The sequence below is a fragment of the Tiliqua scincoides genome, chromosome 9 (assembly GCF_035046505.1).
Source record: "Tiliqua scincoides isolate rTilSci1 chromosome 9, rTilSci1.hap2, whole genome shotgun sequence".
NCBI classification, from domain to species: Eukaryota; Metazoa; Chordata; class Lepidosauria; order Squamata; family Scincidae; genus Tiliqua; species Tiliqua scincoides.
In genome coordinates, this window is record NC_089829.1 from 18,044,642 (window position 1) to 18,070,933 (window position 26,292).

Here is a 26,292-nt window from a genome sequence, read left to right on the forward strand (position 1 = left end):
ATCGCTTCCACACTGGGAGCAAGTGCAGTCTGTCTCTGGTGTGTCTCCCTGGCTAGGGGCCTTCCTTCTTCCCAATAATTGAACACACACATTTCCACCCACCCCCACCCCCCACATATGTACACTCTTGCAAGTTCTCACCATATTATTTCTATGGTTCTATAACTAGATGTTTGTAGCTGAATAAGGCCACCAGCTGGCACCATAATGGGTCACCTGAAGGATAGGAGAGATGAGTTTGATGTTGACAAGTGAGCTATTTGTGGCATTAGATCCAACTGAGACCAGGCTTATCTTCCCTGGCTGGTGTCCCTGTGGGGATAGAAATGGTGTCACTGCTCAGTAAAGGCCTTTGTTCCTCTGGCCAATGGCCCAAGAGTTCTGCTGGGGGGTGGGCAGCGAACTGCTGCTACTTCTCTGACCAATGCCAGTCCTTTGCTTGCTGTGCTATCCTTGCTGGTTGGGTGGTGGTGAAGTGCAAACACCTCCTGGACTTTGAGTTCAGTTCTTTCACACAACTATCTTTGTGTGAGTTCAAGGAAAGCTTCACAGTCTGCTGAGTTGCACGCACTGGACTGTTGGGGAAGGTGTTGGGCATCTGATTTGCTTAATCATGCCAGCAGGACAGAAGATGCTTCTGGCTGTCTTGATTCTCCTGGTTTGTACTCCAGATTTGTCAGCTCATGGTGAGAGCTAAACATCTTGCATTTCCTTCTTGTTCCTTAGAAAAAGGGACATGGGCTATTGAGGGGTCAGGTGGAACAGAACATGCTTGCTGTTTCTTTCAGAACATATGGAAGATAAAATCCTAATATTGTTACAGGGGCAGACTGAAAAAGGTGGGCTGCATCTTGAAAAAGCTCCAGTGTTGCAGAGCAGCACTATGTGTTTCCCTTCATCCTTCAATCAGGGTCCCAAATCACAATTCTCTTCCCATATATTCAACTTGCCATTGTTTTCTCCAAGATCTACATGACCATGTCTGCAAAAATTTGGATGCGTGTTGAGGGGCCTGAGTCATATGCCTGTCAGTGGGCCTACCTGGTTAGAGTGACTCTTGAACCTGGACTACTAGCAGCAGTGCTCAATGTACAGGGTGGGGCAGTGCGGGACTCTCGGGAATCTATCATCAGATTCCTGTCATTGTAATTCCAGCACTGGATGGGATTGTGCAATATATTGGCATACAACGGCTATTCTTGTTTTAATGTCTTTTCTTGCACACTAACAGTAACAAGCAAAACAGTTGCGACTGCCTCAAGAGGAACAGTGCATTTCAGTGGTCATTCTCTGACCTTTTTAGTATATAAACGCAGCTCTTCTCTGCTCCAGGAATGTGAAGCAAGAAGGACAAGTGCGTTCTGGCATAGCTGTTGCACAAATGCTGCCCTTCTGCAGGTTATCCCATGCAGCTGTGAGCAAAGATGGAATGAAATGTGTGCTCAGATGAGGGGGGAATCCACAAGCTGAGCCAAGTGCCCCCCTTAACCAAAGCGTGGCCTCCCTATAGCTTGTAGTGGTTAATGAGCTTGTTGCGGAAGGTCCTTGTAATCCCAGCACTGGATAGGATCTGATTATGGTGCAGGAACATGCTGGTGTGTCAAGGAATAACGCTCTGGAGCAGTGTTTCTCAAATTGGGTTGGGACCCACTAGGTGGATCGTGAACCAATTTCAGGTGGGTCCCCATTCATTTCAATATTTTATTTTTAATATATTAGACTTGATGCTACCATGGTCTGTGGTTGCATTTGGGGAAATGTTACAGACCTGTACTTTTAACAAGCTGCTATGTGTATTCTTTTAACAATGATAGTACATGGGACTTACTCCTAGGTAAGTGTGGGTAGGACTGCAGCCTAGGATTGTAAAAAATGTTTCTGCTTGATGATGTCACTTCCGGACATGACATCGCTTCCAGTAGGTCCTGACAGATTCTCATTCTAAAAAGTGGGTCCTGGTGCTAAATGTGTGAGAACCACTGCTCTAGGAACACGCATTTGCTCAACCTTGTGCCACTCCTAGAACAGGGTGGCTGTGGCTTTAAATATGCTTGAACAAGCGCAGTGCAAAAGTTTCAAGCTTGGTATTTGAGGTGTTGTGTTGTGCTGTTCAGGGCACAATCCTGCTTCACCCGAAGTGGTTACCAAACATGGGAGGCTCCGGGGCCAGCAGATCTACATTGGTGAGGCTGAGAGAAACGTCAGTGTGTTCCTTGGAGTTCCCTTTGCAAAGCCGCCCATTGGGCCTCTGCGGTTTTCCCCACCTGAGCCGCCTGAGCCGTGGAGCAGTCTCAGAAATGCAACATCCTACCCACCCATGTAAGTTGACGTCAGCAGAATGGTTGGGGTCTCTCTTCTCCCAAGATGCTTTGCTGCCCCAGGCAGTGAGGGAAGTGCAGCCCATGACCTTTTTCAGTGTTCCAAGGCTATTGGGGCTCAGGCTACACCCAAAACAGCTGTTTCAGCTGTCTCATTCAAGTGGGAATATGATGCAATTGATGATGCAAAGCCAAGTACAGTCACAGGTAATCTGGTTATCAGTAAATGGCTGGTCTCCAGCAGTTTTATTTTTAAAAAGTGAATTTCAGCTATAGCATTTATCTTTATTCCACACAATGAGCATTGCCCTTTGCAGCCTTAAATATACGAGAGCCCTGTCCTCCTTTGCATCAAGTCACCACTCTTCATTTCGCAGCCTTGTGCAAGTCAAAATTGCCATCTGTAAGTTGGTGCAAAAGTGACCTTCTTGCAAGGATGTCGTGAGAAGGCACGGAAGAGAGAAAAGTCACTGCCTGCCCTGAGCCATAGGGCCAGGAAGGACTTTAAACCATTGTGCGTGGGCACTGGCACACACGGGTTAATACCTTGGTATAATCAATAACCTCCGATACTTTCAAATTAAGGTGCCTGCAGGATCGAGCAACGGGGCAGCAACTATCAGATGATTTTACGAACAGAAAGGAAAAACTCTCTTGGACAATGTCTGAAAATTGTCTGTATCTGAATATCTACACACCTGCCACTTCAGATATGAAGGAAAAATTACCTGTAAGCCAAAAAAAATTTTTTTAAGAACTAAAATTGACAAATTTATTTCGCCGTAGTTTGAGATGATGCCAAGAGGTGCGTGAAAACTCTCCTCTAAATTTATCTGCAGCAAAACTCACGATGTGGAAAAACAGTAAACGTGTCCCTTCTTTCTTATCATGTATGTGTGTTGGATATGTGAATTTTTTGTGTGTGAACCCCCATAGGCTGTTGTCTCATAGGGCTTCCCTGATTCAAGTCACACCTCATTCAATGGTCTTGGGCAAGCCACACCCTCTCAACCTCACTCTTCCCCATCTGCAGTATGCGAATAATAATATTATTTACTATACAGCATGGGTCTCTGGAGGGCCACATTTTATATTTTACACATTTTTGTGGGCCTAAAAAAACAAATAAATTTGTTTTGTTTGATAAATAAATGAATGAAATTTGAATGAATGAATAAGTTTTACTTGGCTCTTTTTTGTAATCAGCATGATATGATTCAGAGCAAAAGAGGAATGTGACAATTACAAAGAAACAATGCCATGCTTAGACTGAGACATAATATATAATATGTACAAACAAACATATATGGTTTGTCACTGCTTTGTCACTACATATAATATGTACAAACAAACATTTGCAAATACTGTGGCGAGAAATGAGTGCTATACAAAAGGTTGTTCATTATTATTACAAGTGTTCAAATGAAATATTTAAAAAAAGGAAAATGATTACAAAATGGTGTGTTCTTGAGTAGATTTTATTTTTCTTTCATAAAATCATTTACTACCAAGCTCATTCCTAATGTACTTTGAACATGCATTTTTTCCTGGGAGAAAATCAGAGTAGGAAGTAACCTTCTAGAACAGGGGTGCTCAAAAGCCGGCCCTGGGGCCACTTGTGGCCCTTGAGGACTCCCAATCTGGTCCTCAGGGAGCGCCCAGTCTCCAATGAGCCTCTGGCCCTCCAGAGACTTGCTGGAGCCCACACTGGCCTGATGCAACTGCTCTCAGCGTGACAGCCAACTGTTCAACCTCAGCGTGAGCTGTGGGACGAGGGCTCCCTCCACTGCTTGCTGTTTCACATCTGTGATGCTGCAGCAGCAGCAGCAAAGGAAAGGCTGGCCTTGCTTTGTGCAAGGGCTTTCATAGGCCTTGAACTATTGCAAGACCTTCATTCATTCATTCATTCATTCAAGGTCCATCTCTAATATGTTCATTTATGTTAATTTATTCAAATTTGAAATGTAAATTAATTCTTTTTCCCCCCAGCCCCTGACACAGTGTCAGAGAGATGGTGTGGCCCTCCTGCCAAAAAGTTCGGACACCCCTGGTCTAGAATGATTCGCTTTCTTTTAAACCATGTCAGAATAAGTGGACTTTAAACAAATATGTTGACAACATATCAAAATTGCAAGAATGTATTCCTCCCTCTGCATTTACCATCAGGTGATGGTGTGGATCCACGGAGGTGGACTGGCAGTTGGCGCAGCCTCTACTTACGATGGATCCGCCTTGGCAGCCTTTGAGAACGTGATTGTCATAACACTTCAGTACAGGCTTAACATCTTTGGCTTTTTCAGGTAGGGCTTAAGGCTTAATGTTTCCTAAGGTTGCTTCTGCAAATTTTGCACAGAGAAACCTCAGCCAGGAAATTCATACAGATATTACTACCCTCGTACCTTTGATTGCCCCCACCAAATTCCAGCCCAGTTTTAGAGCCTGGGTTTACCCTTTGATTTCAATCTTATTGTAAAGGGACCTGTAGGCTGCTTTCTGTGCTGCTGCTAAAGTACTCAGATGTACAAGTCCCAGTACTTGCACTACTGTAGCAGGATGAAACTACCTAGGTGTTTGCAAATACATGGAATAGTACCCTAACAACTGCAAAAATCTAGGAAAAGTTTGAGAAGGGCAATGCAGAGAAACAGTGGCAAATGTTTGCTAACTTTTGCTTTCCTGCCATTTCTCTGCTCCAGAGAGAGAGAGAGAGTGTATGTTCTAGAGACTGATCTTAATTAATTTCCAGACTTGGGGTGGGGGAAGAGTGGGTGTTTCAGAGACTGAGCTTAAGGGGGGAAGTGGGGGCGAGAATGAGTTTGTCTTGCCTCCCAGGCCTGGACCTCACTGCACATCACTGGACTCATGTGCATCTTGCTTTCCTTTCAGTACTGGTGATGAATTTGCTCGTGGAAACTGGGGTCTTTTGGATCAAGTGGCTGCTCTGCGGTGGATCCAGGAGAACATTGCAGATTTTGGAGGAGATCCGAAATCAGTTACTATATTTGGAGAGTCATCAGGGGGATCAAGTGTCTCTTTACTTGTACGTTCTTTAAAGTTTTTAAAAAAAAAAACAATTTATATTCTTCCACTTATTTTGCTCTTCAGGGTGAATGGCTAATCCGAAACCCTGAGATGAGGGCCCAAGTCTCCCTTGCTTGCATTTTCAGATGCTGAGAAGCTGACTCTGGGGAGCAGCTGAGATGCATCTCTACCATTCTCTACCTGTGGTGGGGTGTTGGCAGGGTCTTGCGTGACTACAGAAAGTGTGAATAGTGTAATCGTCAAAGTATTCCGAAAGCCAAATCTAGTCCGTATAAGGTCCATCAACTGTAAACACAAATCTCTTATTTACTATTAATATGAATACAAGTCCATTCCACAGCTTAATGACGTATACAACATATACATATACACTGTTGCATATACAACAGTGGTCAAAGCACAACAAAGAGGCTCTCAATGAGGCAATCAGGTCTCCCATAGCCTGCAGCAGAGCGTCTGTTTACACAACAAAGAGGCTCTTCATGTAAAGAAGAGACAATCAGTCTCCAGTAGTCTGCTCAGCCGGCCAGTGTCTGGTAGGGAGTGTATGTTTACACAACAAAGGTGCTAGATTGTGTTGAATGTTTGCTTTATGACCTGATCACGTAACAGGGATAGGAGAACATATCCCCATCCTTAAGTGGCGCACACTTGTACTTGCAAATCAGCTTTCAGTCAATAGTAAATGCAGGAGAAATGATTACAACCAAAGCAACAGGTGCAAAACCACAGATCAAAGTGCCTGATGAAATGCGCGAGGCCTCCCAAGGCCAGAGAGTGCTACTGTACAGCCATTGTACTTCATAGTGTCCAGAGGCTTCTATGGGCCATTCTGAGGCCTTGGAGGCCTGACACAAGCTGAATGAGTCCTCCTAAGGACACCATCAACACTAAGGTAGAGTTTCAACTGCTTTTTCTGAGTAAACCAACAACTGACCATTGTATATGTGATCCGTCGTTGGTCGGAACATCACTAAGCGATGCACACCTGTATAGAAACTTTTTTTGAGATTCCAGAAAATTTTCAGCTCCCTTTTTTTGACCCTGGGCCCAGGTACAATGTATCCCCTGCATTCCCTTTCATGGGCTCTGGTGAGACTGAAAAATGTCAAAGCCCAGGAAATTTGGGGGCACTTTCCTTTGGCTCCAGGATCCTCTTTTGGACCTTGGGCCTGGGTACAATTTACCCCCTGGACCCCATCTCATGGACCCTAATTCAAGCCAATTTATTTAAATGATTTAATTTAATAATTTAAATTAAATTTAACTTGTATGTGGATGTGCTCTTGCAGGAACATACACTGAAAAAGACACATCCTGCTATTCCAGAGCACACTGTGGCTCTTTCAGCAGTGAGTGTATATTATGATGATCTCTTAGAATCTCTTCCTGTTCTCAGGTTCTGTCTCCACTAGCAAACGGCTTGTTCCACAAGGCCATCTCAGAGAGTGGAGTCGCGTTCATAGAACCTTCAACTTTCCATCCTGCAGAAACAGCAAAGGTGAAATCCTTTTCTACTAACATTGATATAACTTTAAAAAAATAACCCTAAACAAGTTTTTCTCAAACTGTGGGTTGGGACCTACTAAGTGGATCGTGAGTCAATTCCAGGTGGATCCCCATTCATGTCAATATTTTATTTGAATATATTAGACTTGATGCTACCATGATATGTGACTGCATTTGGGGATATGTTACAGATCTGTACTTTTAATCAGCTACGATGTACAGGTCCAGCCTATTTATACACGGATTTGACTCAACATGAATTGCCCCTGCAAATGAGAAGGAATGTGCTGATCCCTGGAGAAGGGGAAAATGCACCCCTTTAAAATCAGTTTAAAAAGCCTCCTTAATGAGAGAGAGAGAGGGCAGCTGGCTGACAATCCATCAATCCTTCTCTCTCCAGGCGACCCCTCCCTTCCCCCTGAAAGAAAGATACTTTGCATTGGTGAAGGGAGGGGTCCGAGTGAAGCCTTTCTAAGCACTTTGAGAGAGACTGATTGTTGGATTATCCTCTTAATGACTCAATCTTAACATCACAAAGGTCGGCAAGGCTGTTTTTAAATTACTGGAGCAAAGAAACTTTGTTTTTTAAATTGATTTGCTATAGTGAATTTTTTGCCATCCATGTGAGTGCTTGGAACAGAACCCACAAGAATAATGAGGCTCAACCTGTATATGCTTTTAACAAGGATAGTAAATGGGACTTCCTCCTGGGTAAGTGTGGGTAGTATTACAGGCTAGGATTGTTAAAAAAAATTTCCTGCTTGATAATGTCACTTCCGCTTCTGCTGGGTCCTGACAGATTCTCATTCTAAAAAATGAGTCCCAATGCTAAAACTGCCCTAAACAGTTTGTTTCTTTTGCCTGACTTCATACCAGAGCAGAGATGGCTTGATCAAAAGAACCTCCCCTCTGGCCAAAAGCCGATTTTACTATAAAAGAAAAATGTGATAAAACTTGTAATGAAAGCCCCTGTCCTGCTTTTCAGGGGACAAAAGCTGATTAATTGAGGGGATTCCTCATTGATTCCCCTGACATACTGATCAGGAAGCAGTAAACGTTGCTACAGCAGGTTTATGCAGTGTGTTTTGGGAGACATCTGTGCAGAAGATCACTGGCCAGGCTTGTGGTTATAAAGAGAGAAAACTTTATTGAGGAAACTACATAACTGGATAGGAGAGTGAGCCTAACTGGCTTGCTGAGCATATTGGAAGAGAGAAAGACAGAAGTCAGCTTGAGAATGGCAGTCTGCACACTGAAGGAGACTCACAGGAAAAGCAAAAACTAGAGACATAACCCCTCCAGCTAGCTCACTAGCTCTGTTGCTCCCTTTTGAGCAGGATGTTTGTGCAGGGCAGTTGTACCCACTTCCACACTAAGTAGGCAGAACCTGCAAAGATGAAGTTTTTAATTAACATGTTCTTGGCCATTCCAATCCGCTTGTTGCCTCTGCCTGCGGCTACTCAGCCTGGCCCCGCCCCTCCTCTGATACTGCCTCTATCTTACGGTTTCCATGGCCCGTCCTTGGATCCTGCATCCATCTGCTGGTCCTTCCTCCAACCTGTTGTCAACTGCTCTTGCTCCAACCCACCCCTCAACCCAATCCTGCGAAGATTCATCAGTCTTGATCCCTTATTATAGTACTTAATTGTGTTTTTGCTGACTGTAGAAAACAGCGGCATTGGCTGGATGTGACCCTGCCGTCACCACTGCTGAGATGGTTCATTGTCTCAGAGAAAAGACTGGGGAAGAGATTCTAAATGTGACTTTGAAACTGGTGAGTGGTGCAGCGAAAGATTCTGTCTCTCTTTTTTAGACTGCAGCTTGTTCACCCCCAAATTTACAGTACTGCTACTAGATTAGGTTAAAGCTGCCAGCAACTAATGCTTTTGTCACACAGGTTACTGATGGAGGGCCCAGAGATTTAAGTAAGGAGCTGACCGATCCCCTCATAGCAGTGGCGTAGCTAGGGGGTGCGGGCTGCACCGGGTGACGCACATGGGGGGATAATGCGCACTGGGGGGGTGACATGTTAAAATTGCAGTGGTTAGGAGTAACATCATCATGTTATATACTGTTGGATGTGGAATTTCCAGCAGAATGCAATGCAAAAAACCAGAGTGAAATATCTCCTTTCTATGAAAAGTTATGGCCAAAAACCCAGAGAATAAAAATGCATGGAGCCCTTTGGAAAGTGAAACTGAGCCATATCCCGTTATTACTCATGAGTAATCAAACTTGCCTTAGTCGGTCAGAAAGGGCAGGCTGAGAGGAATCCAACAACACCAGAATAGTCCTGATCCAATGAATGCAGCCCCCAAAAACATCTGAGAAGGAAGTCCTTGCCTCCAAGCAGGTGAATGTATTGAGCCCTATGGAAAGCGAAACTAAGCCTCATGGTTGCGTTTACTTGCAAGTAAGCAAATGTGCCTTGGCTGGTGGTCAGGCCAGGCAAAGGGGAATGTGAAGCCACCAGAATGGTCCTGATCTGATGGAACTGGAGCTCAACAAATGTGCCAGAAGGCAGCCTCCCCGCCCCCCCCCCCCACTAAAAAGGATCAAAACAGAGGCTTTAGCTGATAAGGTGAACTTTTTTTGAGACTTGCAAAGCCAGGTGGATCCTGACAGTGATCTGGTTTAAACAGAAGTTCTTAAATTGAACTAGGCACTGAGTTTTCTCAAACTTTTTCTCAGTATTGAGAAACAATCCAATAAACTTTCTCAGTATTGAGAAAAGTTTGAGAACTGCTGCAAGTTGACACCCTGGGTGTGTGTGTGTCACCTCTAGTGACCAAAATTACTAAAATCACAGTTTGGAGGAATAATACCAACATGTTATATATCAATCAATGCATAATTTCATGCAGAATGTGTTCTATCTTTGTTCTATCAAGAGGTACAGCCAAAAAACCAATGGGGGCAGAGTGATGGTACATCACCACGCCCACCACCTGGAGTGTTGCCCCGCCCACTGCTTGGGGGGTGACGCACTGGCATCCCGCTCTGGGTGACATGAACCCTAGTGACACCACTGCCTCATAGACCAGGATGCTTCCTTCATGGGGGGGGGGCATGGAAAGCTGGTCAGATCCCACATACCTGAGAGGAGGGGCTGACGTGAGAGTGTCAAGTGATTCATTCTCCCCCTCCTCCTCCATTAAGTGCAGGCAGGCAGGCAGAGAAATTTGATCTGACTCCCTGGAATGGAAGCTAAGAGAAGGAACTGGGAGCTGGCAGTGCCACAGGCCCATCCATGTGGACACATGATGTGGGTGCCATCAGTGGCAAACTGAGAGGTGACTTAGGGGGGCAGTGAATTTCACCTGAGTTTGCTGCTGCCCCTTTCTTCCAAGCCAGTGCAAGCTGCAATCTGCTTCCCACTTTCTCATTCCTCTCCTTGCCATGCTCCTTGTGCACTGCTATGAAAGCCAGAAGTGTGGGACTTCTGGCTTCAATTACAGGGACCGCACATTTGCTTTGTCCCTGTACATAAAACCAGAAGTCCCACAAGTCCAGATGTCACAGCAGTGAGCAAGGAACACCGTAAGAGTTTGGGGAGGGGTTGGGGGGTTTGCAGCACAGTGGTGGCAGACCCGAGGCTGCATCAGACAGCATTCTGGGTCGTGCCACCTCTTGCCTAGGAGCATCTTTTAGCATGCAGAAATGCCAAAAGAAATGGTCATGTTTTGTTGTTTGTAAGAAGTTCCCTGCTGTCTACGTCTAGCCATGCTCAACCTAAGGCAAATATTGCTAAGATTCCTTAAGTATCAAGTGATCTCCCCTTCAAGAGGCACCAGAATCCAGGCAGTGAGCCCCTGGAACTTACTTATTTTTAACATTTCTATACTGCCCTTCCGAGGAGCGCAGGGTTTGGTTCCTTCCCTCCTTTATCCACACAATAACCCTGTGAGGTAGGTGGGCCTGAGAGATAGTGACTGGCTCAAGTTCACCTAGGAAGCTTCATGGATGCATGGGGACTTGAACCTGCCTCTTCTAGGTCCAAGTCCAAAACTCATCACCGGCTGCAATTATCCTTAGGAAAATGTTCTTTTCTGCTGCACGGACTCTCCACTTCCATGTTGCTGGATCAGAGCTGGAGCCAACATAGCAGCAAGGGAGAAGCCACTCTCCTTGCTCTGCTCTCTATTCAGAAGGCCTTTATCTAGTTTTGGAGAATGGCTCAGAAAAGCTTTTCTAAATATTTAGCATATTGCCCCACTAGAGGGTCCCAGGTCTGTTCTGCAGTGCTGCCTTCCTAATTAAATGTCCAAAGTGAAGCAGTAAATAGAGGAACCCCTCATGAACTTCTCTGTTAACATTTCAGGGTTTCCTGAAACTGGATCTGACGGGGGAACAGGTACTGCTTTTTTGCCTTTCAGCTGTGCACATACCAATTCTGGACTCCTGTTGCTTGATTTGCTATTGCCAGACCATGCGAAAATAGTTGTTTTGGGTGCTCTCAGTTGTATACTGGAGTGCACATCAGGAAATACCCCATGGAAAGCCAGGGACCTGTTCCATGCTCGATGCAGGAAGCCGGTTGTGCAGAAAGCATAGCCCTCTGCTGTTTATCACGCTGTCGTGTGGACCCTGTGCAAGAACTCACAGAGTCACCCCCAAGAGACCCCTTCTTGCAATTTGTCATCCATGTGGCCAAAGAGTGCTAGGGACTCCCCATCCTCTAGCTTTCTGAAAATTAGACAACGCCATATATTTGTGACTAGTGGAAGCACAACCCAGGACACCGCCTGATGCTACCCTGAGTCCACTGCATTTGCACTACAAAAAAATGAAAAAAATCACAAACCCTTTTGTGCTGCTGCAAAACCTGGAAATGCATTTACAGAATGTGCTGTTCCTGAAAATTAAACCAGAAGTCCTGCACTACCAGGTTTCACAGCAGCACATGAGGAACATGTTAAGAAAGGGAATTATCTGCTTCTCGCCTGAGCAAGTGGGAAGCAGATCATTATGACTTGCATTGATGGCAGGTTTGAGGGAGGTGGTGATGGCAGCAGATTTGGGGCACCTCAAATCTTCCACCACTTCAGATCCCTCACAATCTGCCACTGATACAACATGCATCGGGTGGCCTCATGTTTTGGCTGGCAGTGTACATTATATATGTATGCCTACTGGTTCATGCAGTAGCGCAAACTTCAATGGAAGTTGAAGAACACAGTGGCAGGGCTCTCTATCCCTCCTGCCCACCCATTATAACCATCTCATTTATTGTGGTGGTGACAATATGTCTGGTGGTGGTGACAATATGTGGTGGTGACAGAATGTCTGATGCAGAAGTCACTAGCTTGCACTCTGATTTGCACAGATGTGTGAACACTCCAGAATGGGCAACAAGTGTCTTTAAGTCATAGACACTTGGATAAGTGGATAAGTGATGTGTCTTACTTGCTTGTGGCATCTTGGATCATAAGAAGAGCCCAAATTTGGACTGCGCCCAAAGCACATCAAGGCCAGCATCCTGTTTCCTACAGTGGCCCACCAGATGCTTTGTGGAACCCAACAGGCAGACAGCCTTTGCCTGCTTGTTGCTCCCTTGTAGCTGAATTTTAAAAACATCACCTTACCTTGTTGCAATAAATTTAATGACAGTTTCACATTTTCTGGGTTATAACTTGGTGATGGGCCTGAAACCTGCTTGCTTGATCTTTCATCAGTAACTTTCATCAGTAACCCCTGCTAATTGGGTAAGAGGCACTTTTTCAAGTGGGTGCTCCTTTTTTTAACAGGGAGAGAGTAACTGGCCCACCTCACCCCAGCACTGTCTGTTCTAGTGGCTGTCTGCTGGTATTCCTTTGCATCTTTTTAGATTGTGAGCCCTTTTGGGACAGGGAGCCATTTAGTTATTTGATTTTTCTCTGTAAACCGCTTTGTGAACTTTTAGTTGAAAAGCGGTATATAAATACTGTTGTTAATAATAATAATAATAACTGAGGATATCGTTCCTTCTCAGAGCATAATAATGATGCCTCCAGTTGTGGATGGTGTGTTTCTTCCGAAGAGCGGCCTGGAACTGTATACAGCAAAGGAGATCAATGAGGTCCCTTATATGATTGGAGTCAATAATCACGAGTTTGGCAGGCTGCTGCCTATTGTAAGTTGCTGTTTAGAGCTTTCTGCTACAATCCAAATCTCAGCAAACACTGGTGTGGTGACCGTTGTGCCAGCCTAGGGTGCTGCAAATGTGCCATAAAACACATTTGTGGCACTTGGAGGGTAGGCAGTGCTGACAGGATGGCTTGCGCCTTCCCACCAGCACTGAATTTTGCCAGCACCTGACAGAGTAGGTAAGCTCCTGCTGGATGGTGCAGGGGTGGGGGAGGAGGCTGGACAGGGTAGGGAGGGGTGTAACAGGGTTGGGTGGTGGATCTGGCTGGGCCTGTATGGGATCAGCAGCAGCAGCAGTATATGCCATATCCTATTCCCCCTCCCAGGCTTAAAAGCCTGACATGGGGCTTCTCGAACTTGTGCCAGTGAATTTGGTGGCACAGATCTGTGTAGCCCCATTGCGCAGGCTGGGACTCTACCCAGGAAAAGGGGGCAAATGCCCCTTACTCTGATGAGACCTCCAACCTACTCCTAAGCAGTGTAGAATATGTGCACAGTGTGGACTGTGCAGCCCAGCTGCACCAGTGCGGGTTAGGATTGATCTGATAGAGATCCAGGGCTAAAGGGATGGCAACAAGGTGCAGAGCCTTCTCTGTTGTGGCAGTGAGTCTATGGACTAAGCTTCCACAAAACCTCAGCACAACTCCCTCTCTGTATATTTGGTAAACCCAGGTGGATTTTGAAAACAAACCTATTTCACTTAGCCTTTGAGGAGGGATGATCCCCCTGGTTGTCCTTTTTAGTCTATGAGTTTTTGTGTTAATGCTGCTTTTATAGTTTTTATTCTATTATTATTATCAGCTACCCCTGATAATAATAATAGATTATTATTTTATTCTATTTATTATTTTATTCTATTATTATTATCAGCTACCCCTGGGGGCTGGGGGCTAAGAATAGGCCCTCAGTTTGGCTGTACTTGTCGTAAGAGGCGACTAAACAGCCACCGGGTAGATGGGACTCGTCAGCCTAGGAAGGCAGCTCATCTAAGAGAAGGAAACTCTGACCTCAAACCTCCACTGCCTTGTGGCTACATCCAGTTCTGGAAAAGGCTTCAGGAGTCAACCTCGAGGCAAAATCAGGAGCCGGAGACCCTGAGGCAGTTCATGGCTGAACACAGTCACGTTCTGGCAACTCCTGCGACGCCGCTGGAACCAACCGTATTGGCTTCTGCCTTTCCATTGGACCATTCCAGCGACGTGGAGAGGGGGGATTTGCTGCATGGGTAACAGCCTATCCTCCATACCTTCTTTACCCAGGCTTCGCGCACTGGAGAGGACACTCCAACTTCGCCATACGGCGTCGGCACAACACGGGAAGCAGCAGTTTACCGGTTATAAGTCTTTGCTCGATTGGCGTAGAGCATGACGCCAGGGGCTGCTTCCGACGGTGGGAGAGATCATTGCATCTCATTGGGCAGCTACCGCCCGCCTTAAGCTGGGCAGTCCCCAGCCAGTAAGGTGTTGCCTCGCCACGGTCCGTTAACCTCATGGGGTGCGTGGGGTTTAGGGTGAAAACCGACAAGCGGATCGACAACTCTGCACCATGCAATAGAAAACAGAAAACTCCTGCCCTAAAGCTGGGCACCTGGAACGTTAGGACAATGACACCTGGCTTCTCTGATGACCTGCAAGAAATAGACGACGCACGCAAAACAGCTGTCATCGACATGGAGCTGAGCAGACTGCAGATGGACATCGTCGCCCTTCAAGAGACTAGGCTGCCAGATTCCGGATCTGTCAAGGAGAGAAATTTCTCATTTTTCTGGCAGGGAAAACCACCAAACGAAACCAGGGAACATGGCGTTGGCTTTGCGGTCAGAAATACCCTGCTGAAATCCATCATCCCACCTACTGTGGGAAGTGAAAGAATTTTGTCCCTGCAGCTCCAGTCATCAGCAGGACCTATCACTCTCATCAGTGCTTATGCACCGACTCTGTCGTCTCCAGCAGAAGCCAAAGACAAATTCTATGATGACCTGGCCACCACTGTCAAGAAAATCCCTGTAAAAGAGCCATTGTTCATCCTCGGCGATTTCAATGCTAGAGTTGGTGCTGATAACAGTTCATGGCCCACTTGCTTAGGTCAGTTTGGCACTGGGAGGATGAACGAAAATGGCCAACGCCTGCTAGAGTTTTGCTGTCATCACGGTCTCTGTGTCAGCAACACGTTCTTCAACACAAAGCCCCAACATAGAGTCTCTTGGAGACATCCAAGATCAAAGCACTGGCACCAGCTCGACCTGATCCTCACCAGACGCTCCAGCCTTCCCAGCATCAAGATCACACGCAGTTATCATGGTGCTGCCTGCGACACTGACCACTCCCTGGTGTGCAGCAGAGTGAAACTGCAAACAAAGCGACTGTATCACACGAAAAAGGAAGGAAGACCTCGCATTGATACCAGCAAGACCCGGGATCAGAGAAAAGTGGAGGAATTTGCACAAGCGCTTGAGGAATCTCTTCCAGGCCCGGCCGACGCAAACGCATCCAACAGATGGGAACATTTCAAGAATACCGTTTACAACACCGCCTTGTCCATATTCGGCAAGAAGACCAACAAGGCGGCAGACTGGTTTGAAGCCCACTCTGAGGAGTTGACACCAGTCATTGAGGAAAAGAGGAGAGCTCAAGCAGCATACAAGGCCTGTCCCAGTGAGCGCAACCTGCAGGTCCTCCGAACTGCTCGCAGCAAAGTCCAACAGACTGCCAGGAGATGTGCTAACGACTACTGGCTCCAGCTCTGTTCCGAGATACAGATAGCAGCTGACACGGGCAACATCAAGGGGATGTATGATGGTATCAAGCAGGCCCTAGGTCCAACACAGAAGAAAATTGCCCCTCTGAAGTCTGCCACAGGCGAGGTCATCCAGGATCGGGCGCAGCAGATGGAACGCTGGGTGCAGCACTACTCTGAGCTATATTCCAGAGAAAATGTAGTCACCGAAGAAGCACTGAACAACATTGAGTGCCTGCCTGTGCTGGAAGAGCTTGACAGTGAACCAACCCTAGAAGAACTTCACGTGGCCCTGGACTCCCTTGCCTTTGGCAAGGCACCTGGAAAAGACAGCATCCCTGCTGAAGTCCTAAAATGCTGCAAAGAGATCATAGTCACTGAGCTGCATGAAATCCTCTGTCTCTGCTGGAGAGAAGGTGGAGTACCTCAAGACATGAGGGATGCAAACATCATCACGCTGTACAAGAACAAAGGTGACAGGGGTGACTGCAACAACTACCGCGGCATCTCTCTCCTTAGCGTTGTAGGAAAGCTGTTTGCCCGAGTTGTACTAAAGAGGCTCCAGGTACTTGCAGAGAGCGTCTATCCAGAATCGCAGTGTGGATTCCGAGCCAACAGGTCCACCACTGATATGGTATTCTCCCTTAGACAACTGCAGGAGAAATGCAGGGAACAACGACAGCCACTCTTTATAGCCTTCATAGATCTCACAAAGGCTTTCGACCTGGTCAGCAGAGACGGCCTCTTCAAGATTCTACCCAAGATTGGATGTCCACCCAGGCTCCTCAGCATCATCAGATCTTTCCACAAGGACATGAAGGGCACTGTTGTCTTCGATGGCTCCACATCAGACCCTTTTGACATCCGAAGCGGAGTGAAGCAGGGCTGTGTTCTTGCACCAACCTTGTTTGGGATTTTCTTCGCTGTCCTGCTGAAGCAGGCCTTTGGAACTGCAACAGAAGGCATCTATCTCCGGACCAGATCAGACGGAAAGCTCTTCAACCTCTCCAGACTGAGAGCAAAATCCAAAGTCCAGCTGAAATGTCTGCGTGACTTCCTCTTTGCCGACGATGCAGCTGTCACTACCCACTCTGCCAAAGATCTCCAGCAGCTCATGGATCGTTTTAGCAAGGCCTGCCAAGATTTTGGTCTGACAATCAGCCTGAAGAAAACACAGGTCATGGTTCAGGATGTGGACTCACCTCCCTGCATTACAATCTCTGAGCATGAACTGGAGGTTGTCCATGACTTTGTGTACCTTGGCTCAACGATCTCCGACACACATTCTCTCGATACCGAGCTAAACAAGCGCATCGGTAAAGCAGCTACCACGTTTTCCAGACTCACAAAGAGAGTCTGGTCCAACAAGAAGCTGACGGAACATACCAAGATCCAGGTCTACAGAGCTTGCGTCCTGAGTACACTTCTGTACTGCAGCGAGTCATGGACTCTTCGCTCACAACAGGAGAGGAAACTGAGCGCTTTCCACATGCGCTGCCTCCGACGCATTCTCGGCATCACCTGGCAGGACAAAGTTCCAAACAACACAGTCCTGGAACATGCTGGAATCCCTAGCATGTATTCACTGCTGAAACAGAGACGCCTGCGTTGGCTTGGTCATGTCGTGAGAATGGATGATGGCCGGATCCCAAAGGATCTCCTCTATGGAGAACTCGTGCAAGGAAAGCGCCCTACAGGTAGACCACAGCTGCGATACAAGGACATCTGCAAGAGGGATCTGAAGGCCTTAGGGATGGACCTCAACAAGTGGGAAACCCTGGCCTCTGAGCGGCCCGCTTGGAGGCAGGCTGTGCAGCATGGCCTTTCCCAGTTTGAAGAGACACTTTGCCAACAGTCTGAGGCTAAGAGGCAAAGAAGGAAGGCCCATAGCCAGGGAGACAGACCAGGGACAGACTGCACTTGCTCCCGGTGTGGAAGGGATTGTCACTCCCGGATTGGCCTTTTCAGCCACACTAGACGCTGTGCCAGAACCACCTTTCAGAGCGCGATACCATAGTCTTTCGAGACTGAAGGTTGCCAATACAATACAATTATTATCAGCTCATATGATTATGTTGTTAGTTGGTTTAAAGTATGTCATGTTATTGTTGTTATACAACGATAGATAGATATGTATTTGTTAGACATTTATATATTTGTATCAGTTATTTGAAATTATGTTTTTATGATATTGTTAGCCAGTTTGAGCTAAGGAAAAGCAGCATAAAAATCATTTAAGTAAATACAAAGGTAAATGTATTTTTCTGCCTTTGGAGGTGGGGCAGCACATGTTTTGTGACTGCAATGTTCTGTTTAATAATCTCTCTCTCTAGTTGTTAAAGTTTCCTGATCTCACCGAGGGATTGGACAAAGAAATGGTCATTTCTGTCATAAAAGCCATGAAGCATATGACGGTAAGAGACTGCTGTGAATGCTGCCGGCTCATCCATGAGGCCACCTGATTTGGTTTTTATCGGTGGCAGACTGAGAGGGGTCTGAGGAGGTGGGAGATTTCAGGGTACCGTTCACACGGAATCTGCTGCTGCCAGCACCAACCTGCAGCCAATGCATTCTTTGGAACTGCTTTCCAGTTTCTTGAGGGTGAAACAGCTCAGTCTTCTTGCACACTGCCGTGAAACCCAGCAGTGTGGGACTTCTGTTTCATTCAGTGAATGCACTGTCCCTGAAAATAAAACCAGAAGTTCTGCACTTCTGGGTTTCATGGTAGTGCACAAGGAACACAATAATGGCTTGTGTTTTTTTTAAATAGCACAGAGGTGGTGGTCCCCAAGGCAGCATCAGCTGGCGTTCGGGGTCATGCTGTCCCTTGCTCCAAAAAGGAATTCTGCAGCTCAGAATAAGAACTTGTGCACTATAGCTTTGAGTAGAGTTGCTCCCCCTCCAAAACTATCCTGGAGTCTTCAGGAATCAATCTCCAGGTGACGACTGAAAGTACTGCTGGAGAGTTGATGGCCTCCAGGAGTATCCAGTATGACCTTATGTTGGAAAGGAAAAAAAAGGCCTCTAGGAATATCTTTAGTCAGAGTAGGCAACCCCAACTTTCAGCAATTAATCGTTGAGTGGAAAAAGGCCCTGCCTGCTAAAGGTGGAGCAGAGACATTGCCGTCAGGGAAATTTAACATACCTTAAACACTGGAATGTGCAATAAATGAGCAACTTGTATTAATCAGCATTGTAGCCATAACCCTGTCTTGCAACATGGGACTGGCTCCAGACATCTCACTTTCCATCACATCAGCCGTCTGTGACTTTTAAAAATAAGAACATAAGAACAGCCCCATTGGATCAGGCATAGGCCCATCTAGTCCAGCTTCCTGTATCTCACAGTAGCCCACCAAATGCCCCAGGGAGCACACCAGATAACAAGAGACCTCATCCTGGTGCCCTCACTTGCATCTGGCCTTCTGACATAGCCCATTTCTAAAATCAGGAGGTTGCACATACACATCATGGCTTGTACCCCGTAATGGATTACGCAAAATGTATGATTGCTATTTTTTTTGCGTAATGATTGCTATTTGATTGCGTAATGGATTACGCAAAATGTATGATTAGCGCAAAAATGTATGATTGCTATTTTTTTTGCCATTAATGGCATGGACTTCAGTTCAAATGACATTAACCTAACATGTTTACATTCTATATTGCTGGACACAATATTTTTTTATTAAAAGATTTATATCCCACTTTTCCTAAAAAATTAAAACAGCTTTCAATTATTATTGCACTCTCATTCTAATAGAATCCTCAGCACTTGTTATTTCAGCAGAGCAAATTCCAGTTTGGCTTCACCCATCAGACAGAGAAGCGGCAGAGTTTGCTTCTCGGTCCCCAAGTCCCAGCCAGGAAGAACCCACCACCGCCTGTAGTGTGTCTGTGTTGCTATATCTGTTTTTAGCCACCTTGGGGATCCTTTTGATCAAGAGGGAGGGTATACATCTTCAAAACAAATACATAGTTACAAAAAGACCTTGTGTTATCACATCTGCCATGTATACTCTTCCTTCTAGGGTGTGCCCCCTGAGCATGTTCACATCTTGGAGGAAGAATATCTGGTGGGAACAGAGGACCCTTCCCAGCTCCGAGACCAATTAGCCGACTTGTTAGGAGATTGCATGTTTGTTGTTCCCTCTATCAAGATCGCCAAGCTCCATAGAGGTAAGATATCTACTATTGAGAGCCAAACCACATGTGATTGCAGGAAATCTGTGGTCTGAACTGATTCTTTTTCTAACAAGACATTGCTATGGGCTCCAGAAACAACAGGGCTGGGGAAGGGGGGGGTTTAACCCTTCCCCATGCAACTTCCGTGATTTATAGAACTTCCCCGATTTTAAAGAATATTATCCACACATTAAACAAGTAAATGCGTTATATGCAGATACCTGCGTTTTTCCCAATGTAACCAAACAACAGTTTGGTGGATGAATAAGAGCCATGAAACCATGCATGGGGGGAAGAGCTAAACACTCCTTCCACAGTGTTTCCATAGTACCACTGCTTTGGTCAAAATCAGATCTCCCAGTAGCTGCTTTAAAATCAGGTATAAAAGCTGGACAATCCAGTTCATGGATCTTGTTTGTCCTCTGTGATTTGACCCTAATTTTGTTAGTCAATCAGATCACCTTCAGTTCTGACAGCCCAATCCTATGCCGGCTATAGCTGGCAGGATAAGCACGCACACTGTCGCAAAAGTGCCATTGCGGCTGTGCAAAGGATTTTCATGCCAGTGGTGATAGCCGCAACCAGTTGGAGGCCAGCACTCGCTGGAACACGTAGGTGGTCCATTGGCTGGCAGGAGGTAGGGGTGGGCAGGGAGTGGGTAGAAACAGTGGCCCTGGCTACCAAAGTATCCTATCTGACTTCCCAGGTTGGAAGTCCAACATGGGGTGGCTCAGATTTGCACCAGCAATTTTATGGCACACATCCAAGTAGCTCCATTGCAGCTGTTGCAGTTTTATCTGGGGTCAGTGGACAAATGTCCCCTTACCCTGAGGAGACCTCCAGCAACCACAATTCTTGTGCTGGATGTGGTGGAGGCTGCACCGGTGCCACTGCATTGCAACACAAGTCTTTTGTTAGGATTGGGCTGCCTGTTGCTACTTCACAGTTAAGTTCCACACTTAACAAAAACTCAGTGGACTGCATTTCCCTGTGAATACTGTTGGGAGTGGTACACAAGATTCCCCTGGGGGCTGGGGATAAGAATAGGCCCTCAGTTTGGCTGTACTTGTCGTAAGAGGCGACTAAACAGCCACCGGGTAGATGGGACTCGTCAGCCTGGGAAGGCAGCTCATCTGAGAGAAGGAAAACTCTGATCCCAAACCTCCACTGCCTTGTGGCTACATCCAGTTATGGAAAAGGCTTCAGGAGTCAACCTCGAGGCAAAATCCGGAGCCGGAGTCCCTGAGGCAGTTCATGGCTGAACACAGTCATGTTCTGGCAACTCCTGCGACGCCGCTGGAACCAACCGTATTGGCCTCTGCCTTTCCATTGGACAATTTCAGCGACGTGGAGAGGGGGGATTTGCTGCATGGGTAACAGCCTATCCTCCATACCTACTTTATCCAGGCTTCGCGCACTGGAGAGGACGCTCTGTTCCAGAACCACCATTCAGAGCGTGACACCATAGTCTTCCGAGACTGAAGGATGCCAACTACTGGTACACAAGACTACTTCTCCAAGAAAATTTTTTCTACCCGTTCTGCTGGTGCTCTCAGTTTTTCAGCACCTGTTTTTACATGATCTCAATCCAACCCTCTTGAGCAGCCAGCGCAAGGCTCCTTAGAATGCTTGGGATGGGGACACAGAAGCCTGCTGGGGCAGTGGCTACTTACCTATTTAATACAACAAACACCCTTTGCTCACTTCACTTTCCAGCCAGTGTGGTGGCCTAACTAACTTTGTTCCTAGCAATGGAGTGTCTCCTCCAAACTTGGATTGCTACAGTACCTCTGTGGATGAGGGCTAGGATGACGGTTCCCAGCCTGCCCACTGGATTCTGTTCCCCTGACTCCAGGCACGGTCATAATATCGCCTTACAGCAGCATTTCTCACTGCTCCCCTGACATATCACTTGATCCAATGCTCTCCGCAGAAGTACCACTGGAAGAAACTGGTGGTGACTTCACAATGGGAGCTTCCAACTGTAGTAACAGGCTCAGGGCGGGTTTTTTTTAAGTGTGCAAAAACCATGCACTGGAGCACTGCCTGCTGGGCCGAGCCTTCTTCCGCTGTTTGAAGCTCACATTGCAGTCTCCCTGCTGGGCAGCATGTACCACCCAACACCACCTGCCCTAACGCTGGTGGCATATGTACCACTGTTTTCCAAGATGTCACCCTTTTGGAACATTCTTTTCCTGCCTCCCTTTGACGTAGATGCTGGCTATCCGGTTTACTTCTATGAATTCCAGCACCAGCCAAGTGCATATGCAGGCGTCAGACCAGATTATGTTCGATCAGACCACGGTGATGAAATTGGCTTTGTCTTTGGAAAGCCCTTCTTAGCAGGTAAGGTTGTTGCGCCTCCTTAAGGGGCCTGACAAGCAGCGCAGGCATGGAGACAAGCCATCTCTCAGGAGGGTATGTGGGCTGCCGTAAGGAGCCACAACCTTGGATCTGATTCTCACTTTCTGTTACTGGGTGACTGTGCAACAATTGGGCTGAAGATCAGGCAGGGTCCACGTGCCTCAGGAGTTGCATCAGTATGAGTCGCACTCAGCTCAGTCAGCCGCTCAAGTTATCCTGACCATGAGAAAGGTGTGGTTGTATCTCAGTTCTCAGTGCTACGGTTGTTGGCCCCTGCCACTGTTGCGATGGAGAGCCAGGGGACCAAGCAGTGCCACTTCTGCCACTGAGTCTGCTGCGGAAACATCTCTATAGTGCTTCTGTGGACTGGTAGTCTTGCAATTAAAGAGATTCTGAGATGGTGCTGGTGGGGCTAGCCCCTCCAACTGGTTGCTGCTGCAGTCATTTTGGCATGACACTGGGTCAGCCACGTAGAATGTTTTACTCATTGATCGACTGCCCCCAGCGTGCGTGGGGGCTTTGCAAAAGAAGGGAGGACAGGCCCCTTCCCTGTGGGATTCACAGTCTAATGCAGATATAAAGGAGGCTATACAGAAAGGGCAGAGGAGCAGTGCTGGGGGTGGGGGGAAGGGGAAGAAAGTGCCATTATTTTATGCATGTACGCTTGAGTCTTTCAGAGCAATCCTACACATTCTATTTGGGCATAAATCCCACTATGATAATGGAGGTACACCCAGTTTGGAGGTCAACAGCCCCATCTTTATGCTGCGGACCCAATCTAAATTGTGCCCCCAAGACAACTGCAGCACACAGAAAAGAGTAAGCCTCTAATGATGCCCTGGTGGCATTTAGCATGGACTAGTAGTGGGATGCTCAGGGCCAAACAGTGTCAAACTCAGAGAAAAGCCTGGGGTATAAAGCCCACCCACCAACTTTCTAATGACCTTGCAGTCTTTTAACAGTCTGCATTGTCCCAACAGGGGATGCTACGGAAGAAGAGCAACATCTCAGCAGGAAAGTCATGAGCTATTGGGCCAACTTCGCACGTACTGGGTAAGGGCCATTTTTCATCCATCCGATAAATCAGTCCATCATGCCAAACATTCATCAGGGTGCCAGAATCTGCCAGGGCTGTTGAAGGCAACATAGTGGCTGATTTCTGATGGCGCAATTGCTTTGTGCGTGTCTTAAGTCTTCCACGTGTGGCTCCCTTGTCCCTTCCTCCTTCCTGTCCCATCTTGTTTCTAATGCTGACTTTGTGATTCTTTTTAACACATTATCATTACTCCATGCTCAGGGCAATTGGCAGTACCATTAAAATGGGTTTGAAAAATACATAGTTTGTTCAGCCTAAAAATAATAAAATTAAGACAAACCCATACATAACCCTGATCACAAAATACCCACTTACAATTTTTACTGGCATAACCATAATGTTTATAACATTATGGTTATGCCAGTAAAAATTCTAAGTGGGTATTTTGTGTTCAGGGTTATGTATGGGTTTGTCTTAGTTAATAACAAGTTTCATTTGTTTGAAACATAATGCTGTTTGATGAGCCTGGCACTGGTAAACCCTGCATATGTAGGAGTTTCTGGAGTTACGGAGCAGCCACTAAGAAGCTCCCACCCCTTTAATCCTGCCATCCATATAGGTGCATCAAAACCAACCTTTAGCTATTCCAAGAGATGAATGAATGAATGAACCTTTATTAGGCATAGATAGAGAAATCATAAAAGCAAACATAATTAGTCCTAATCCCATTTATCAAAAACGGAGTTAAGATACTAAATTACTAATAAAACATTTACAGTTCAACATAAAATATCAACATTTTTGACAAATTACATTAAGAAGGCTTAGAAATCACCAAAAGTAAAAATTTAGAAATTCCCTCTAGCACATCAGGTGAGCAGTCATTTAGGAGACACTTCAGTTTTGCCTCATCTGAAAGCCCATTCATTTTGCCGAGAAGTGGAGTCATGTAAGTGTGGCGGGATCTAGTGTGCCGAGGACAATAAAAAAATGTGTATGATTGATTCAACACTTCCCAAATTACAAGGGCAGAGGCGTTCTTTATATGGTATTTGCCTATATCTGCCTTCGGTGACCTTGGATGGAAACACATTGAATCTTGCCAAAGAGATTGCACGACGTTCAGAAGGGTTGATCAGAATACTCAGATAAGGAGCCATTTGCCCATACTTTAGCGGGATAGAGAAATTAAGAGGGGAGCAAATTCTAGAAGCAAGTTCAAAGAGGTTTTGTGCCTCAATGTCTAGCATTCTTTGCTTTACCCTTTGATAAACTCCAGGGAATTGATAGAAACTTAAAAAATCCAATGAAAAACCAATTGATTCGATTATTCCAAGAGATTGTGATGAGATATATGAGAGGAAGCCAACCTCTAATGCACCTCCAGACCACATCATTTTGGAATTTGCAGATCTAAAAACTGCACAAAAGTTGGGTAAAACTCTGGCTTCAGGGGCAACCTGAGGTGGTCACCTCAAGAGACAAATGGCAAGAGGTGCCTGCCTTTATCGCTTTGCCCAACTCCACTGTTACTCCACCTACTTTCTGGATTCAAAAAAGGAGGAAATTCTTTTCCCTCTCGAACAACAGTAGAACCAGGGAACACCCCCTAAAATTGACTGGCATGAGAGTCAGTGCAGACAAGAGGAAATATTTCTTTACCCAGCATGTAATTAATCTGTGGAACTCCTTGCCAGAGGATGTGGTGATGACACCTGAAGGCCTAGAAGCCTTGAAAGGGGAATTGGACAGATGGATGAAGGAAATATCCATCAAAGGTGACAACCAATGATGAATGTATGCAACCTCTGGGTTTTAGAGTAGCTCATAACTGAATGCCAAGTGCAAGGGAGTGGAAATAGGATGCAGGTCTCTTGTTGCTCTGAGTTCTCTCTGAGACACCTGGTGGGTCACTATGAGATACAGGAAGCTACACTCAGTGGGCCCTTGGCCTGATCCAGCCAGGCTCTTCTTATAAGAGGGGAACGAAGAGGAAATGTGATGGAGAGTGGTGATCTAAAGAGTGGGAGACATTCTAGCCCACTGCCCTCCTGTCCTCCACATTTCTCTTCTGCCCCCCCTCCTTTTTGAATCTAGGGAAGAGGAACAGCGGCGGCAGCTGTCATGCCACTGGTGTCTGGGCGGCATTCAGTGTGCTGCACTGGGAGCTAGAAAGCATTTGGCTTCCCTTCCTAGCGTTCCACTACTGTCAGGAGGCTGCACAGGAATGGCTGTCATTTGGCTTCAATAGTAGACTAATGCTTCACTGTCCCATTGTGAACAGCGATCCAAACAGCGAGGGCCTGGTCACATGGCCAGCATACGACCAGAACGAGCAGTACCTGGAAATTGACTTAAAGCAGAAGGCAGCCCAGAGACTGAAGGAGAAACGGGTGATATTCTGGACCAAGGTTCTGCCCCAAAAGCTGGCTGAAAGCAAGAGAAAAGGCAGTGAGCTGTGAAGTGAACCCTCAGTGGGATCACTGGAAAGAAGGGGAGGGAAAGTCATGAAAATAACCCCCTTGGTGCACTTATACACTTTGTGAGGAGCTTTGTGCAGAAGAAAGTATGCTTGGATTGCATCTCACAAATCAAGAATTCCTGCTTCCCACGAAGATCCCCAGGCATGGCATGATCCAGAATGCTTCCCGATACCATCTTGGACCCACTATCTCTGTGCTGGAAGAAAACCCCAAATCCTTATGATGTTCTTCATGTGCTGTTGCAAATGAACTACCCCTGTAAGTGAAATTATCTGTCTCTCGCTTGAATGAGTGAGAAGCAGATAATGGCAGCTGGCATTATCGGGGTGAAACTGCAAAACCGGCAGCCTCTGGCCTCCGCGAACAAGTTCACAGACGGTTCCTGGCATGAGCAGGGAGCTGCCGCAAGGGAAAGCAAAATGAGAAGTAGCCCTGCAAAAATCATAAAAGTTTCTAGGATGCCCTAAGAGCAAATGTGAGTAGGGAAGATACC

General features: G+C 46.4%; 1 protein-coding gene across 1 annotated transcript; it reads left to right on the plus strand.

Annotated features, from left to right (window-relative positions):
* Positions 1 to 613: 613 nt before the first annotated feature.
* On the plus strand, positions 614 to 26,292 carry LOC136660621 (fatty acyl-CoA hydrolase precursor, medium chain-like). Its single transcript, XM_066637928.1, has 13 exons — positions 614 to 686; positions 2,115 to 2,319; positions 2,904 to 3,048; positions 4,485 to 4,618; positions 5,205 to 5,358; positions 6,760 to 6,861; positions 8,536 to 8,643; positions 12,841 to 12,981; positions 18,065 to 18,145; positions 19,763 to 19,910; positions 22,131 to 22,262; positions 23,261 to 23,333; positions 25,601 to 26,292. The coding sequence occupies exons 1-13, from the start codon at positions 614 to 616 to the stop codon at positions 25,776 to 25,778; spliced, it is 1,674 nt and encodes a 557-aa protein (XP_066494025.1). The 3' UTR covers positions 25,779 to 26,292.

Coding starts and splice junctions, on each gene's coding strand:
- LOC136660621 (XM_066637928.1), top strand. CDS start 614: ATGCCAGCAGGACAGAAGATGCTTCTGGCTGTCTTGATTCTCCTGGTT. Junction 22,263..23,260: donor TGGAAAGCCCTTCTTAGCAG/GTAAGGTTGTTG, acceptor TTGTCCCAACAG/GGGATGCTACGGAAGAAGAG. Junction 23,334..25,600: donor GCCAACTTCGCACGTACTGG/GTAAGGGCCATT, acceptor CATTGTGAACAG/CGATCCAAACAGCGAGGGCC.